The sequence below is a fragment of the Siphateles boraxobius genome, unplaced genomic scaffold (genome assembly GCF_051911475.1).
Source record: "Siphateles boraxobius isolate OS27281-9 unplaced genomic scaffold, OSU_SipBor_1 125, whole genome shotgun sequence".
NCBI lineage: Eukaryota > Metazoa > Chordata > Actinopteri > Cypriniformes > Leuciscidae > Siphateles > Siphateles boraxobius.
The window spans coordinates 1,175,001-1,193,770 of NW_027508728.1; the positions used below are offsets into that span (position 1 = coordinate 1,175,001).

Below are 18,770 nucleotides of genomic sequence, written 5' to 3' on the forward strand. Positions count from 1 at the left end.
TCAGCTCTCCTTTCTTCTTGATGGTGTGCGGCATCTTCCTCGTCTTCATCACAGTCATCACCTTAGTCACAGACATGCCTCCTTTCTGCTGAAACAATACAGTGAACATTTATTCAGGGTTCGTACAGAGACTGGAACATCAAATTCAAGGACTTTTCAAGCACAACTTTGTTGGTTTTCAAGGACTTCAATCAGAGATCTCACTTAATAAACAATATCTTTTTTATCTTTCAGATTATAAAAAAGGTTACTAGATCAACAAAAATAAACCAATAAAACAAATGGTACAAATAAAGTGCAACAAGCAACGACTGCGGTAACTTTCACCACTGAAAGGACACCATGACAGAGATATCGCTTTCCTTATTCAAAGTGATTTTTCCTCACATGAATATATGATTGACCTGAAGAATAAAAGCTGTATCACATACTTGGATATTTATATGAGCAATATCACACTCATAGCGATGAAAATCAGACGTCAGACGGGCTGCAGTGTTAATTTTGTGTGAATAGATTGTTTTTTCGATAAAATGAAACACTACTTTCACATGCATCGTCTTTCAATAATTCAAGCGCTTTTCAAATACCTCTTCATAAATACGGCTGTTTTCAAGGGTTTTCAAACAGTCAAATTCAAGCACTTTAAGCACCTCGACCTGTTTCTTCAGCCTCAGGTCATGCTGGTGTGCAGCACAGAGATGCTCAGAGTGATCATGATGCTCTTCTACACAGTGTGACTGATGACCCACAGGAGGAAGTGTTAACCCACTGGAAGTACCTTGTCGTTTCCGCCCTTCATGGTGCCCATGTTGAACTTCTTGACCTCCTCCTTGACCTCCTCCATGTACGCGTCGAGCGGGTCGAGCTCCTCTCCGGCCTCCTCCTCCATCACCTCCTCCAGCTCCACTGCCGGCTCCTTCTCCTGCTCCTCCTCGTCTGGGTCCGGCTCCACCGGGGCCTGGGTCTCCTCGTCATCATCTGAACACACACACACACACACGCTGATGACACTGGCTACGTTTACATGCACAACTTTTGTTTCATTCGGACTGATTCAGGAGTCTGAATGTAGTGTTTACATGAACACTAAACATGTGATCGGGTTGATGTGTGTGTTTATTTGTCACAAGCTTCAAATTGGGAAATATCTTTTGACACACTGCACAAATATGCAGTTTCCCACTGTTTGCACATAACAAATATTCTCCTACATTTATTTGTTTTAAACAGCAGACTTTATATTTATCCAGTTTGATGGTAACTGAATGAGTGTTTGATGGCAACTGAGTGAGTGTTTGATGGTAACTGAATGAGTGTTTGATGGTAACTGAATGAGTGTTTGATGGCAACTGAGTGAGTGTTTGATGGTAACTGAGTGAGTGTTTGATGGTAACTGAGTGAGTGTTTGATGGTAACTGAGTGAGTGTTTGATGGTAACTGAGTGAGTGTTTGATGGTAACTGAATGAGTGTTTGATGGTAACTGAGTGAGTGTTTGATGGTAACTGAGTGAGTGTTTGATGGTAACTGAATGAGTGTTTGATGGTAACTGAATGAGTGTTTGATGGTAACTGAATGAGTGTTTGATGGTAACTGAGTGAGTGTTTGATGGTAACTGAGTGAGTGTTTGATGGTAACTGAATGAGTGTTTGATGGCAACTGAGTGAGTGTTTGATGGCAACTGAGTGAGTGTTTGATGGTAACTGAGTGAGTGTTTGATGGTAACTGAGTGAGTGTTTGATGGTAACTGAGTGAGTGTTTGATGGTAACTGAGTGAGTGTTTGATGGTAACTGAGTGAGTGTTTGATGGTAACTGAGTGAGTGTTTGATGGTAACTGAGTGAGTGTTTGATGGTAACTGAGTGAGTGTTTGATGGTAACTGAATGAGTGTTTGACGGTAACTGAATGAGTGTTTGATGGTAACTGAGTGAGTGTTTGATGGTAACTCAATGAGTGTTTGATGGTAACTGAATGAGTGTTTGATGGCAACTGAGTGAGTGTTTGATGGCAACTGAGTGAGTGTTTGATGGTAACTGAATGAGTGTTTGATGGTAACTGAGTGAGTGTTTGATGGTAACTGAATGAGTGTTTGATGGTAACTGAGTGAGTGTTTGATGGTAACTGAGTGAGTGTTTGATGGTAACTGAGTGAGTGTTTGTGATGCAGTGTTTGATGGTAACTGAATAAGTGTTTGATGGTAACTGAATAAGTGTTTGATGGTAACTGAATAAGTGTTTGATGGTAACTGAATAAGTGTTTGATGGTAACTGAATGAATGTTTGTGATGCAGTGTTTGATGGTAACTGAGTGAGTGTTTGATGGTAACTGAGTGAGTGTTTGATGGTAACTGAATGAGTGTTTGATGGTAACTGAGTGAGTGTTTGATGGTAACTGAGTGAGTGTTTGATGGTAACTGAGTGAGTGTTTGATGGTAACTGAGTGAGTGTTTGATGGTAACTGAGTGAGTGTTTGATGGTAACTGAGTGAGTGTTTGATGGTAACTGAGTGAGTGTTTGATGGTAACTGAATGAGTGTTTGATGGTAACTGAGTGAGTGTTTGATGGTAACTGAGTGAGTGTTTGATGGTAACTGAATGAGTGTTTGATGGTAACTGAATGAGTGTTTGATGGTAACTGAGTGAGTGTTTGATGGTAACTGAGTGAGTGTTTGATGGTAACTGAATGAGTGTTTGATGGTAACTGAGTGAGTGTTTGATGGTAACTGAGTGAGTGTTTGATGGTAACTGAATGAGTGTTTGATGGTAACTGAGTGAGTGTTTGATGGTAACTGAGTGAGTGTTTGATGGTAACTGAGTGAGTGTTTGATGGTAACTGAGTGAGTGTTTGATGGTAACTGAGTGAGTGTTTGATGGTAACTGAGTGAGTGTTTGATGGTAACTGAGTGAGTGTTTGATGGTAACTGAGTGAGTGTTTGATGGTAACTGAGTGAGTGTTTGATGGTAACTGAGTGAGTGTTTGATGGTAACTGAGTGAGTGTTTGATGGTAACTGAGTGAGTGTTTGATGGTAACTGAGTGAGTGTTTGATGGTAACTGAATGAGTGTTTGATGGTAACTGAGTGAGTGTTTGATGGTAACTGAATGAGTGTTTGATGGTAACTGAGTGAGTGTTTGATGGTAACTGAATGAGTGTTTGATGGTAACTGAGTGAGTGTTTGATGGTAACTGAGTGAGTGTTTGATGGTAACTGAGTGAGTGTTTGATGGTAACTGAGTGAGTGTTTGATGGTAACTGAGTGAGTGTTTGATGGTAACTGAGTGAGTGTTTGATGGTAACTGAATGAGTGTTTGATGGTAACTGAGTGAGTGTTTGATGGTAACTGAGTGAGTGTTTGATGGTAACTGAATGAGTGTTTGATGGTAACTGAGTGAGTGTTTGATGGTAACTGAGTGAGTGTTTGATGGTAACTGAATGAGTGTTTGATGGTAACTGAGTGAGTGTTTGATGGTAACTGAATGAGTGTTTGATGGTAACTGAGTGAGTGTTTGATGGTAACTGAGTGAGTGTTTGATGGTAACTGAATGAGTGTTTGATGGTAACTGAGTGAGTGTTTGATGGTAACTGAGTGAGTGTTTGATGGTAACTGAATGAGTGTTTGATGGTAACTGAGTGAGTGTTTGATGGTAACTGAGTGAGTGTTTGATGGTAACTGAGTGAGTGTTTGATGGTAACTGAGTGAGTGTTTGATGGTAACTGAGTGAGTGTTTGATGGTAACTGAATGAGTGTTTGATGGTAACTGAATGAGTGTTTGATGGTAACTGAGTGAGTGTTTGATGGTAACTGAGTGAGTGTTTGATGGTAACTGAGTGAGTGTTTGATGGTAACTGAGTGAGTGTTTGATGGTAACTGAGTGAGTGTTTGATGGTAACTGAGTGAGTGTTTGATGGTAACTGAGTGAGTGTTTGATGGTAACTGAGTGAGTGTTTGATGGTAACTGAATGAGTGTTTGATGGCAACTGAGTGAGTGTTTGATGGCAACTGAGTGAGTGTTTGATGGTAACTGAGTGAGTGTTTGATGGTAACTGAGTGAGTGTTTGATGGTAACTGAGTGAGTGTTTGATGGTAACTGAGTGAGTGTTTGATGGTAACTGAATGAGTGTTTGATGGTAACTGAGTGAGTGTTTGATGGTAACTGAGTGAGTGTTTGATGGTAACTGAATGAGTGTTTGATGGTAACTGAGTGAGTGTTTGATGGTAACTGAATGAGTGTTTGATGGTAACTGAGTGAGTGTTTGATGGTAACTGAGTGAGTGTTTGATGGTAACTGAATGAGTGTTTGATGGTAACTGAGTGAGTGTTTGATGGTAACTGAGTGAGTGTTTGATGGTAACTGAGTGAGTGTTTGATGGTAACTGAGTGAGTGTTTGATGGTAACTGAGTGAGTGTTTGATGGTAACTGAGTGAGTGTTTGATGGTAACTGAATGAGTGTTTGATGGTAACTGAGTGAGTGTTTGATGGTAACTGAGTGAGTGTTTGATGGTAACTGAATGAGTGTTTGATGGTAACTGAGTGAGTGTTTGATGGTAACTGAGTGAGTGTTTGATGGTAACTGAATGAGTGTTTGATGGTAACTGAGTGAGTGTTTGATGGTAACTGAATGAGTGTTTGATGGTAACTGAGTGAGTGTTTGATGGTAACTGAGTGAGTGTTTGATGGTAACTGAATGAGTGTTTGATGGTAACTGAGTGAGTGTTTGATGGTAACTGAGTGAGTGTTTGATGGTAACTGAATGAGTGTTTGATGGTAACTGAGTGAGTGTTTGATGGTAACTGAGTGAGTGTTTGATGGTAACTGAGTGAGTGTTTGATGGTAACTGAGTGAGTGTTTGATGGTAACTGAGTGAGTGTTTGATGGTAACTGAATGAGTGTTTGATGGTAACTGAGTGAGTGTTTGATGGTAACTGAGTGAGTGTTTGATGGTAACTGAGTGAGTGTTTGATGGTAACTGAGTGAGTGTTTGATGGTAACTGAATGAGTGTTTGATGGTAACTGAGTGAGTGTTTGATGGTAACTGAGTGAGTGTTTGATGGTAACTGAATGAGTGTTTGATGGTAACTGAGTGAGTGTTTGATGGTAACTGAGTGAGTGTTTGATGGTAACTGAGTGAGTGTTTGATGGTAACTGAATGAGTGTTTGATGGTAACTGAATGAGTGTTTGATGGTAACTGAGTGAGTGTTTGATGGTAACTGAGTGAGTGTTTGATGGTAACTGAATGAGTGTTTGATGGTAACTGAGTGAGTGTTTGATGGTAACTGAGTGAGTGTTTGATGGTAACTGAATGAGTGTTTGATGGTAACTGAGTGAGTGTTTGATGGTAACTGAGTGAGTGTTTGATGGTAACTGAGTGAGTGTTTGATGGTAACTGAGTGAGTGTTTGATGGTAACTGAGTGAGTGTTTGATGGTAACTGAGTGAGTGTTTGATGGTAACTGAGTGAGTGTTTGATGGTAACTGAGTGAGTGTTTGATGGTAACTGAATGAGTGTTTGATGGTAACTGAGTGAGTGTTTGATGGTAACTGAGTGAGTGTTTGATGGTAACTGAATGAGTGTTTGATGGTAACTGAATGAATGTTTGATGGTAACTGAGTGAGTGTTTGATGGTAACTGAATGAATGTTTGATGGTAACTGAATGAGTGTTTGATGGTAACTGAGTGAGTGTTTGATGGTAACTGAGTGAGTGTTTGATGGTAACTGAGTGAGTGTTTGATGGTAACTGAGTGAGTGTTTGATGGTACCTGAGTGAGTGTTTGATGGTAACTGAGTGAGTGTTTGAGTGTTTGATGGTAACTGAATGAGTGTTTGATGGTAACTGAATGAGTGTTTGATGGTAACTGAGTGAGTGTTTGATGGTAACTGAGTGAGTGTTTGATGGTAACTGAGTGAGTGTTTGATGGTAACTGAGTGAGTGTTTGATGGTAACTGAGTGAGTGTTTGATGGTAACTGAATGAGTGTTTGATGGTAACTGAATGAGTGTTTGATGGTAACTGAGTGAGTGTTTGATGGTAACTGAGTGAGTGTTTGATGGTAACTGAGTGAGTGTTTGATGGTAACTGAGTGAGTGTTTGATGGTAACTGAGTGAGTGTTTGATGGTAACTGAGTGAGTGTTTGATGGTAACTGAGTGAGTGTTTGATGGTAACTGAGTGAGTGTTTGATGGTAACTGAATGAGTGTTTGATGGTAACTGAATGAGTGTTTGATGGTAACTGAGTGAGTGTTTGATGGTAACTGAGTGAGTGTTTGATGGTAACTGAGTGAGTGTTTGATGGTAACTGAGTGAGTGTTTGATGGTAACTGAATGAGTGTTTGATGGTAACTGAGTGAGTGTTTGATGGTAACTGAGTGAGTGTTTGATGGTAACTGAATGAGTGTTTGATGGTAACTGAGTGAGTGTTTGATGGTAACTGAGTGAGTGTTTGATGGTAACTGAGTGAGTGTTTGATGGTAACTGAATGAGTGTTTGATGGTAACTGAGTGAGTGTTTGATGGTAACTGAGTGAGTGTTTGATGGTAACTGAGTGAGTGTTTGATGGTAACTGAGTGAGTGTTTGATGGTAACTGAGTGAGTGTTTGATGGTAACTGAGTGAGTGTTTGATGGTAACTGAGTGAGTGTTTGATGGTAACTGAGTGAGTGTTTGATGGTAACTGAGTGAGTGTTTGATGGTAACTGAGTGAGTGTTTGATGGTAACTGAGTGAGTGTTTGATGGTAACTGAGTGAGTGTTTGATGGTAACTGAGTGAGTGTTTGATGGTAACTGAGTGAGTGTTTGATGGTAACTGAGTGAGTGTTTGATGGTAACTGAATGAGTGTTTGATGGTAACTGAGTGAGTGTTTGATGGTAACTGAGTGAGTGTTTGATGGTAACTGAATGAGTGTTTGATGGTAACTGAATGAATGTTTGATGGTAACTGAGTGAGTGTTTGATGGTAACTGAATGAATGTTTGATGGTAACTGAATGAGTGTTTGATGGTAACTGAGTGAGTGTTTGATGGTAACTGAGTGAGTGTTTGATGGTAACTGAGTGAGTGTTTGATGGTACCTGAGTGAGTGTTTGATGGTAACTGAGTGAGTGTTTGAGTGTTTGATGGTAACTGAGTGAGTGTTTGATGGTAACTGAATGAGTGTTTGATGGTAACTGAGTGAGTGTTTGATGGTAACTGAGTGAGTGTTTGATGGTAACTGAGTGAGTGTTTGATGGTAACTGAGTGAGTGTTTGATGGTAACTGAATGAGTGTTTGATGGTAACTGAATGAGTGTTTGATGGTAACTGAATGAGTGTTTGATGGTAACTGAATGAGTGTTTGATGGTAACTGAATGAGTGTTTGATGGTAACTGAGTGAGTGTTTGATGGTAACTGAATGAGTGTTTGATGGTAACTGAATGAGTGTTTGATGGTAACTGAATGAGTGTTTGATGGTAACTGAGTGAGTGTTTGATGGTAACTGAATGAGTGTTTGATGGCAACTGAATGAGTGTTTGATGGCAACTGAGTGAGTGTTTGATGGCAACTGAGTGAGTGTTTGATGGTAACTGAGTGAGTGTTTGATGGTAACTGAGTGAGTGTTTGATGGTAACTGAGTGAGTGTTTGATGGTAACTGAGTGAGAGTTTGATGGTAACTGAGTGAGTGTTTGATGGTAACTGAGTGAGTGTTTGATGGTAACTGAGTGAGTGTTTGATGGTAACTGAGTGAGTGTTTGATGGTAACTGAGTGAGTGTTTGATGGTAACTGAATGAGTGTTTGATGGTAACTGAATGAGTGTTTGATGGTAACTGAGTGAGTGTTTGATGGTAACTGAATGAGTGTTTGATGGTAACTGAATGAGTGTTTGATGGTAACTGAATGAGTGTTTGATGGTAACTGAATGAGTGTTTGATGGTAACTGAGTGAGTGTTTGATGGTAACTGAGTGAGTGTTTGATGGTAACTGAGTGAGTGTTTGATGGTAACTGAGTGAGTGTTTGATGGTAACTGAGTGAGTGTTTGATGGTAACTGAGTGAGTGTTTGATGGTAACTGAGTGAGTGTTTGATGGTAACTGAGTGAGTGTTTGATGGTAACTGAGTGAGAGTTTGATGGTAACTGAGTGAGTGTTTGATGGTAACTGAGTGAGTGTTTGATGGTAACTGAGTGAGTGTTTGATGGTAACTGAGTGAGTGTTTGATGGTAACTGAGTGAGTGTTTGATGGTAACTGAATGAGTGTTTGATGGTAACTGAATGAGTGTTTGATGGTAACTGAGTGAGTGTTTGATGGTAACTGAATGAGTGTTTGATGGTAACTGAATGAGTGTTTGATGGCAACTGAGTGAGTGTTTGATGGTAACTGAATGAGTGTTTGATGGTAACTGAGTGAGTGTTTGATGGTAACTGAATGAGTGTTTGATGGTAACTGAGTGAGTGTTTGTGATGCAGTGTTTGATGGTAACTGAATAAGTGTTTGATGGTAACTGAATAAGTGTTTGATGGTAACTGAATGAATGTTTGTGATGCAGTGTTTGATGGTAACTGAGTGAGTGTTTGATGGTAACCGAGTGAGTGTTTGATGGTAACTGAATGAGTGTTTGATGGTAACTGAATGAGTGTTTGATGGTAACTGAGTGAGTGTTTGATGGTAACTGAATGAGTGTTTGATGGTAACTGAATGAGTGTTTGATGGTAACTGAGTGAGTGTTTGATGGTAACTGAATGAGTGTTTGATGGTAACTGAGTGAGTGTTTGATGGTAACTGAATGAGTGTTTGATGGTAACTGAGTGAGTGTTTGTGATGCAGTGTTTGATGGTAACTGAATAAGTGTTTGATGGTAACTGAATAAGTGTTTGATGGTAACTGAATAAGTGTTTGATGGTAACTGACCATCATCATCCTCCAGGCTCCACTTCTTGCCCTGCTTCATCTCCTCCAGCTCCTTCTTGATCTCGCCGATGTTCTCCATGGCCTTCTTCCTCTGCTCCTCCCTCCACTTCTCCACGCGCTCCTTCCTCTTCCTCATCTCCTCCTCCAGCGTGTTCTGGTCGAAGTCTTGCTGCAGAGTCATGGCGTTAAAGCTCACTGATGGATATATTGATCTGGGATGGCATTAATAAGCGAACAGCACTCACGTCTTCGGGCTTCTCCTCCTCCTTCTCCTCCTTGATCTTCTTCTTGTCAGCGCACTGATCTCCATTCTCCGGCTTCTCCTTGCTGGAATATCAGCATCACATTACCCCAGCGCTTCAAGAGCGCCGACTCACGAGCTCACAGAGGGCCGTCACACACAGTTCTGACACTTTACTGACAAAGCTGCTTATTTCAAAATAATTAGAAAACTAGGAGTGACACTGCCTATATTAATAATTACTTGTATAAGTAATTAAATAAAATAATGATAATTAACATTTATAATTAAATGTTCTTCAATGAATTTACATGACTTTTCTAGTAACTCACATACAACAAATTTTCACAAAAAATATAGAACTGGAGAAAATATGCGTGTGTGTGTGTATATATATATATATATATATATATATATACACACACATACTGTATTGTTCTGTATACAAATAACATTTATATACATTTTGAAGGTCTATAATATAAAATTTTAACGATTTGGGAGTTAAATAATTAATATATCCGTGTCGTCTAATTTGATCCGATACCTTAAAAAAAAATAATCGATATTCGATACAATTTTCCATACCACAGGGGAAAACTGCTATTTGGATATTTGTAACATTATCTCATAATTTATGTTAATTTGGGTTATTTTGTTACAATAGCTTACACACAGCACAGGGAGGCTTTATTTGAAACTTTGAACTAAATGTACAAAAAAATAAATTGCAAATTATACCACAAATAACCAATAGAATAAAGAGAGAAATGAAATAAAGACGGCTTTAAGTTTTTCGGGTGGATCTAACAGCAGTCAGGTAAGAAATACTACAAAAATTAAAGTAATCAAATGTAAAATAACACTGGATAGTTTCCTTTGTAAAAATGATTACAATTAAAGTTAGAAAAGTTATTCAGTCAAGAGCAGCGAGTGATGTTCTGTTTTATCTACATTAACGACACACACATATTGTGCTGCTGTCACTTTAAGAGCGATTGCACGGCTCCAATACACTGACTCTGCATCTGCAGGATAGATGCGCCTGTACTGAGAAGTGCACCCTCACCTTCCTACGCATCACGTAAGAGTATTTGCTTTCGGTTCTAGACATTTCATCTCTCTATAGATACACCTCTAATGTCTGTGAGGCGAGTATCCTGAGTTCCAGTTCATTTCAGTGACGCGCTCCAGTTCACATCCTGTTAGTTTTCCTTATTTTACAAAAGCTCAACATTTTCTTGTTATTGTGAGTGTACACGATTAAAAGTAGATTAAGTAGATAAACGATTAAAACGTTAGATATTCTCCTAATAATAGCACATATTTATATAGATTTACATTAGATATTCTCCTGATATTTATTTAGGGTCTGGACCAATCAGACACACACTAATTATTCATATTCACTATATTTAATGAATATAAAGGTCTATGAAGCTCTCCCCCAAAACTAACCTCACAAATGAAGTTACTTTGTCAGCCGGGTGTCCGGTTACAGAACACTTTAAGACTGAAAACAGACTTTGCGGTATTACTCTGATCTATGAAGGAACATGCCTCACAGAAACTGTGATGATTTACGGTCTCATGTACTATCATGTATAACAACATGGTATGTTTGATTGGGGTGTATGTGGTTGCACAACCACCCAACGGTCAACATGGAAGATATGGGGTGGTGATGGCGCAGTGGATAAGACACATGCCTTTGGTGTGAGAGACCCGGGTTCGAATCCACTGTGAGACACCAATGTGTCCCTGAGCAAGACACTTAACCCCTAGTTGCTCGTGCGACCTCTGACATATATAGCAATTGTAAGTCGCTTTGGATAAAAGCGTCAGCTAAATGAATAAATGTAAATGTAAATATAACCTCACCTGTATCATGCTTCCTACCTAATTAATCCTCATTTAAAGGTTGTATCAGTGATTTCAGGCCCAAAAATAAATGTCTAATCTTTCCTAACGATCCGCTAGCTGCCCGCCCCATAAGCATGCCGTCCAAAAACCGCGTCTCTAAAACCGGTGGTTGTACACAAATGGGTACAACCACCACTCAAAACCAAAATAAACAGTGTTCCAACCAGTTACTGACAGGGCGGGTGTTGCTCCGATTTCGCGTCCAGCCGTGCACGAGCGCAAAACCTCACAACACCCGCCCCTGTCAGTGATTGGTTGGAACACTGTTTATTTTGGTTTTGAGTGGTGGTTGTACACATTTGTTTTTGTGTGCAGATCTCAGAGCCTAGGCTGCCTACAGAGGCGCGGTTTTTGGACGGCATGCTTATGGGGCGGGCAGCTAGCGGATCGTTAGGAAAGATTAGACATTTATTTTTGGGCCTGAAATCACTGATACAACCTTTAATGACACACACTTTGATGTACATCACCTTCTCTTAGAATGCAATGTGAATTTGTTATGTCTATTTGAGCTTGAATGAACAGTCTAAGCACGCTGGTGACAAAGAACATAAATCAACTAAGAGCCGGACATGTCACCTTACTCATTGGTCCATTCAAACCTTAGGGGTGGTTCTTTCTCAGGCTATATCAGAGGCAGGCAACAGTGACCGCCCCCTCTCTCGGTAGTTTTCATCCTGCCGCAAACATTGGCCTCATGGAAGAGAGAGGACACTCTCTCACAAAGAACCAAGGACAATCTCAGGAGTTTGTAACAACGACTCTAACCCACCATGCAAGTTCATCATATCTTCTTCATCCAACAAAGAAGAAAATGATTGAGACATCAACATCTGACACTCGCAGAATCATCAACAACTTCAGTTTTCAACAACTTTGATAATAGTGTACGCTACCCAGGCATGCAAGTATACTTTTGATTTGATGCTTTGAAAATGAAATGCTGATGTTCTTCTCATATAGTTACATGGACCTTCTCAATAGTTCCGTTTTCGGTTTCATCCTATCACTCACCTATTTATGTATTCATGTGTGTATGTTGTTTAGTTTATTTATATTCATATAAATATCTATATTTAGGTAATAAAACTTATACATAATATGTATTTGGTTCTGTTTTGTTTGCAATACAAAGTCACTTTTACGATCGCGTTTTTTGCTACTGGCTCAAAGTACTGTACAGGCGAAGAAATAATTATTCTTCTGTGGCCATGGAAGATACCCTTTATTAGAATAAATTAATAATCAAAAGAGTTCGTTGGACGAACTGATTAGTTGATTCTAATATTAATTCACCCACATCCAGTTAATCCAATTAACTGACCCAAATATTCATAATTAATAATAACAAGTTATTATTGATTATTAATATTTCATATAGCTAGGTTCCTTACATATATATAGATTAACGTTTGAGCGTTAAGAGTGATGGTCGTGAACGTTTGGATTTCCGGCTCATACTGTAATTCCCAGAAGAACTGCGGTTAACGATCCGTCCCTCACGCCGCCACTTCCTGTGGAGTTTATCTGTCTGAGACTAACAGACTATATATAGCTGAAGCCCCAAGTGGGTCCCGGACCCCTGCTTTAGCTGATCAGCAGAAGTGTTTGTGTGTGTGTGTGTGTGTGTGTGTGTGTGTGTGTGTGTGTGTGTGTGAGAGACTGACCTCCTCCCTCTGCTCCTGCTCTTGCTCCTCCTGCGCTCTCGGCTGGTGCGTCTCCTTTCCCGACTCCTGGAGCGCCTGTGAAGAGACGTGACGGGGCCGTGAGCACATGACAGCATTGTGTGTGTGTGTGTGTGTGTGTGTGTGTGTTTGTGTGTGTCCTGACCTCGGTCTCTTGCGGTCTCTGGAGCGGGACCTCCTCCTCTCTCTGCTGCGAGTGCGTTCTCTCCTGCTGCGCTCGCGGGCTCGTGAACCGGCCGGATCCTCTTTCTTCAAGCGCTTGGAGTCGGGCGAGCGGCTCTTGGACCTGCTGGCGGACCTCCCCCTGGAGCTGGAGCGCTTCCTGTAGTGCCTGAGACAAGAGACAGGGGTGAGACGCGGGCGAGGCACGGGTGAGACGCGGCCGAGACACAAGTGAGACACGGGCGAGACACAAGTGAGGCACGGGTGAGACGCGGATGAGACACAATAGTGAGGCACAGGTGTATACTACAGTCCTCAAAGGGATTTATTTGAGTAAAGACTGCGGATCTATAGTGATCGTTTCTGACTGTATGGCACCGTTACTTTTGTATTTTTACCTTTTATTTTTATGCCTGTAGATAAACAAGCATGTAGATAAACATAAAAGCTCTTATCAAAGAATAATTTACTCTAATTCCAAGTTCGCTGTTGAGATTTAAAAAATGTTTGTAACGTTAGGTGTTTGTCGGATAACGGTAAGTATGAATGAGCATTTAACAAGCTGGTTTGCAGAGCCAAACAGTGTTGTCATTTGTTTACTTCCTTGCTACAACGTACAATTAACAATACGAACTATTACAGGAAAACACATCGACGAAAAATAAATCTTACAGGTTGTGGCCCGTAAAAAAAAGCTTCTGTTTTTAAAGTTGGAACTGCTCCATCTTTCAGGACAAACCGATGTGCGAATCCTGCATTGAACTCGCCAAGATTGTGGAAGCTTTGCTCCGTAACATGTGCAGCACAGAGAGCGAGATTTGGGTAATAATTATGAGGGTGTGATTTAAAAATAAATTAACCATTGATCCCTAACTCCCGCGACCCTAGGAAGGCTGAACACAGTGCACCTGCAATCCGGATGAAAATAAGAGCCTATTATACCACAATAACTCTTCTCCAACGCAATATAAAATGGCCTCGCCCCGCTTATTAAGGGGGTTTATGTAAATAATGGGATTTACTGACGTCAGCAACCCTGGAGGAATGTCGTGTAGTCCAAAACCGGCCGTTTGCTGTAGTCCTTAGAAATTGATTTCTTTAAAAGCAAATATCTCCGTTTGCTTTGAACTTTGAGCGCTGTAACTTTGCAGATGTTGTTTATGCTCAAACAGCAACATTACTGACTAACTACAGTTAGAAAAGTGAAACCGTGTTTTACCACCCCTTTAATGCGATCCAGCCGCTCATTTGCATAAAACAATGCCTGGTGGCTCTGAGAATTTATATCGCTTCGCGTAGCCGCGTGAACCGGAATTATCCCGACAACGTTTTATCAGTACAGAGGTGAAGGGAAGGAGGCGTTCACAGGAGAGAGACTAGTGACACTTCAGGACTGCGTTGTCGTCGTGTCCAGGCGCAGGTCCTGTGTGTGTGTGTGTGTGTGTGTGTGTGTGTGTGTCCAGGCACAGGTCCTGTGTGTGTGTGTGTGTGTGTGTGTGTGTGTGTGTGTGTGTGTGTGTCCAGGCGCAGGTCCTTCATCATATCGGATACGGCCTGGATCTGGCGGACTGCGGTAAACCTCGGGATAAACAGAGAGGCACCCACCCCTGAAGGGAATTTATTCTGAGATAACAACTGGCTGGATGTACATTATCCGCTTATTACACTGCTACTTGCCACATAAGTAAATAATTAGAAATATTGATCTGAGTCGAAATATTTGATCAGCTCTTTAAACGCAAAGCTTCGCGGAGAGAGCCGTTTCAGCGGCGAGATCACACTAGACCACATTTAAGAGATACGGTTCATAAATAACACTTATTACACAGCATGTCAACACATAAATAATTAAGGAGATCATAGATATTGATTTCAGATTAAACCGTTTTAAAATCGTACCTGTTTGTATTTTATAATCCACAATGTACAAAACAATAGTCATAAATGGCAGTGGCTGCGTTTGTTTGAAACAATAGAGAGCGAGTCCAGGATACTAAATGGCATAATTAAATAACTGTAAACAAAATTTTGATTCGACTGAGTTTTAATATTTTATTAGCTCACCATACGCAAGACTTCCATGAATAAAACCCGTTGCTAGCGAGTGTGTATCGCTGATGACTTCAGTGACCCGCAGGAGCCTGTGTTTCTGTGTTCTGTGGTAATCTGGGAATAATAAACCGCTGGATGGAGCGATTGACCAATCAGAATCAAGCATTCCTTCAGAGCCGCATAATAAACAAAGATAATTTTTTGAAGTGGTCATGAAACTGAAGTCTGTTGTTGCGCTGGTCTTTTCTCCTCTATTGTGTCGTATATCGAGTGAAACGCTTCAGGAACACGAACATGTGGGCGGGGCTTGACTGCGTGTGGGGGATTGATTGGATGGTTGTGGTTTGCTATTGGCTGATTTCATGTGAGTGACAGGTTATAGCCCCGCCCACATCATCAGAGAAGAGAAGTCGCTGTTATTCTGATTCTAGATTACCAGGAACAGGAATTTAACAATAATGGAGTGGGTAAAAAAAATTATTCTCGATTCTCATTTTTATGCACCGATATCGATTTTCCATAATCTTTGTGCTTTGTTACTTTTGATATGAAAAAAAGTCTCAGCTCTCAAATCCTGTCAGTTTCATCAGCATATGTGTGTGTGTGTGTTTAATGTAATGTGTGTGACAGAAGAACCGATCAGCTCTTTCTCTTTACTACTAGTTACAGCAGCAAATAAACATCAATGAACATCAGAAGATTCAGAACAACTTCCTGAAATCAATCATGTCTCATTCTCCATAAATCAGTGTTTCAACCGTCTATAAAACAGCTGGAGAACAATAATGTCAGGTAACGCCGCATTATCCGCAGAAAAACCTTGAACATAAACTCTACAGAAGAATAACTCTAGAGGAGCGTCTGATACGCACTGTATTACGCATTTACTATTTACATTTATGCAAACTTCCTTGTGTGTAATTTAAGTTCTCTTATAGAAATTAAATTAATTAAACTTCATTATATTTACATTCATGCATTTTGGCAGATGCTTTTATCCACATATATTTTATATATATAATATATATACATACATACACACACACACACACACACATATATATGCACACACACACACACACATATATATGCACACACATAATATATATATATACACACATGAATCAAACTGAATTGCAGTTGGAATTGAATCACAAGCTTGTGAATCGAAATCGAACCGAATCGTGAAATGTGTGACAATGTCCAGATAAATCATTTATAATAAACATGGAAAAATTCTATAAAAAATTGTCTAATGATTTCATGGTGACTTTAAACCATTTTAAAGAAACAGCTAACAGTTTTGTTTATGTTTTAACGAAAAACGTTAGAAATTTCGTGTTATTATACTGGCTCCACATTATACACACAAAGTTAAAAAGACTGAAAAACATATTTATTTAAATATTGTAAAATAATAAATATATTATTAAATAACTATTATTATTATTAATTATTATTAATAATAACTATTTACAACAGTGGTCAACATACATCTGTAAATTAGATAAAAGTAAAATATGGAAGCTAATTTTATGAAAGCTGACTGCGTTGTTATGACGTAATGAATTAAACTGTATTTAATTGCGATGTAAACAACATAATGGCGCTATATTGCAGAGATACTCACACAGACTGAGGGACTCACTAACTCCTCTACAAGTTCTCGATAAAACGATTTATTGCAAGGATTAGTTAGTTTCTAAGCTAGTTAGTTAGTTAGTTAGTTAGTTTGTGAGTTAGTTAGTTAGTTAGTCAGTCAGACGTGTAAAAGCAGCTCTAACGTAGAGTTTACGTCTTATGATTATGATTGTTTCATTCACAGCGCAGCGGTATTAATAACACCTTCATAATAAACGCTTGTAGTTCACACTGAAGATATTACTAAAACAGTCAAACGTGCAAATGAAATGAAATTGAATAAACATGGAAAGATTTACCGTGACTCTCGTCCCATGATGTCGCTTCAGTGAGTGCAAACACACAAACACTTCCGGCTGCATGATGACCACTTCCGCTCTTTACTTTTATTAAAGGGACAGACTCCAGTTCATCCAAAAATTAACATTCGATCCAGAAAAGATGATAAAACTATTCCTTTTATGGATTTATTTAAATTTGAGACTTTATACCGCAAACAGAACATACAAATTTGAACCAATAATAAAATATTTAAGCAAATAATTATTTTTTGTGGGGAATAAATCACCAAAAAATTACATTCAGACCTTACCAGATGTACCATTACCGAGTATCTTTCTGCTGAAACACTACAGTTTGAATTGCTGATGCGGGAATCGGGATCTCCTTCAAACGTGCGTGTGTCATGTCAAATCATTCGTGATTTGATAAAAATTGGCAAAATCCACAGCTGTCACTCAAACACTCGCATGATGACGTCAGAGTCTCACGTGTTCGGACGCTTTCGTGTTTTCCATCCATCACAAATCTTCTCATAAGGAATATATCACTTAATTAATCTGCTTCATCTTTCAGCTATATTTAGTATTTATAAATGTATTTTTAGAGGAAATAAGCATTTGTTTTTAAAAATAAGAAAGCTGCAGTGTGTTTCAATTTGTAAAGATTTTCACTTTTTTATTTCACTTTTAAGTTTGTCACTGTTTCTGTATATATATTTATATATTATTTTTATTTTAGCTGAGCAGAATATCATTTTCGGCACTTCTTTATATGCTTTCCCCTCTCCAATAAACTTTTTAATCAAAGTACGCCGTTCTTCTGAATGATTTTCAGAGAGAAATGCACTGACCAACACGTACAGTACTGCCAGCATCCGTGAATAAGGGACACTTATTTGACGCCAGTTTTCTCACAGAATGAATAACCTCACTAATTGAACTCCACACTGCTAACATTTTGAACGCACCTCTTTCAATTAATGATTCAATTACACAGAATCATCAGCATGCATGTTTCTATTACTGTACTACACCTACTAGCAAATTATTTTCCATGTAGAAATATAATTTCTACCAAAAACAGTGATTGATCTGTTTAGTGATGTTGGACTGCTTTATTTTGAACACAACTGTATGTGAAAATCTCCTCATTAATACTCCCATACTGACAGATTTATGACAGAGAGCCGTTCGGTATCTCAGCTATGGGATATAGACATATAGACTCCTGTATGTGCAGACAAATGAAAGAGTGGGTAATATTACCTGAATCATCGCTCCAGATAGAGGTGAGAACAGAGTAATATGAGGAATATACGCCCCTTAATAAAAGCCTTATTCAGCTTCACACTGCCAGAGAGGGTTCTGTCACATCGTCTAATGAAAAGAATGAATGTGTGTGGAGAAGACACATTTATTGTATGTACATGCCTTTAAACAGAGCTCAGGGAGTAGCCATAGCTCTAGGATGAGCTCGTAGACCTTATGAGTAAAAGATGTATATTGTGGCGTCTCTCAGATGTCCGTCTGCCACCTGGCCTCAGTGCCGGCCCTGGGACGGACGTTCAGTAGATTCAGATCTCGCTGAAGCTCGTGACGGAGTTCGGAGGTGTTTCTGCTTAGCCTTTGCCAGGACACTAAAGTGACAATGGGGGAATTTGATCCAGACTCATCAGCGCTACAGGCCTGTGATTTACATGCATGAGTCCAATAGGTTAAAAGCTTTCTGAAGCTTAGGATGAATAAGTCGCCGTGATTTCATCCAGACGCTACACTGTGTAGGAGTTAGACAACTCCTAATCTTCCCAGATGCGTCACTAGTGTGTATTGCTCTCTGCTTGCCGCGGGCACAGCGCTCTGATTAGCAGATCGTCCAGATAGGATAAAACTCTGACCCCTGCTGTCC

The 18,770-nt window shown here is 39.6% G+C and overlaps 1 protein-coding gene across 2 annotated transcripts in view; it reads right to left on the reverse strand.

Moving 5' to 3' along the window:
* Window positions 1–17,010, reverse strand: part of ddx46 (DEAD (Asp-Glu-Ala-Asp) box polypeptide 46) — an 80,209-nt gene extending 63,199 nt beyond the window's left edge. Inside the window, exons 1-7 of one of the 2 annotated variants that reach the window (XM_077224801.1) lie at window positions 16,883–17,010; window positions 12,874–13,059; window positions 12,711–12,785; window positions 9,125–9,206; window positions 8,880–9,048; window positions 782–981; window positions 1–85 (exon numbers count right to left, since the gene is read on the reverse strand). The exon at window positions 1–85 is cut by the window's left edge and continues 26 nt beyond it. In XM_077224801.1, the coding sequence (XP_077080916.1) occupies window positions 1–85; window positions 782–981; window positions 8,880–9,048; window positions 9,125–9,206; window positions 12,711–12,785; window positions 12,874–13,059; window positions 16,883–16,899 (814 nt within the window). In that variant the 5' untranslated portion in view covers window positions 16,900–17,010. Of the gene's footprint in view, window positions 89–781; window positions 982–8,879; window positions 9,049–9,124; window positions 9,207–12,710; window positions 12,786–12,873; window positions 13,060–16,882 lie in introns of both variants that reach the window. The other variant, XM_077224792.1, reaches the window with a different exon arrangement.
* Window positions 17,011–18,770: the final 1,760 nt, after the last annotated feature.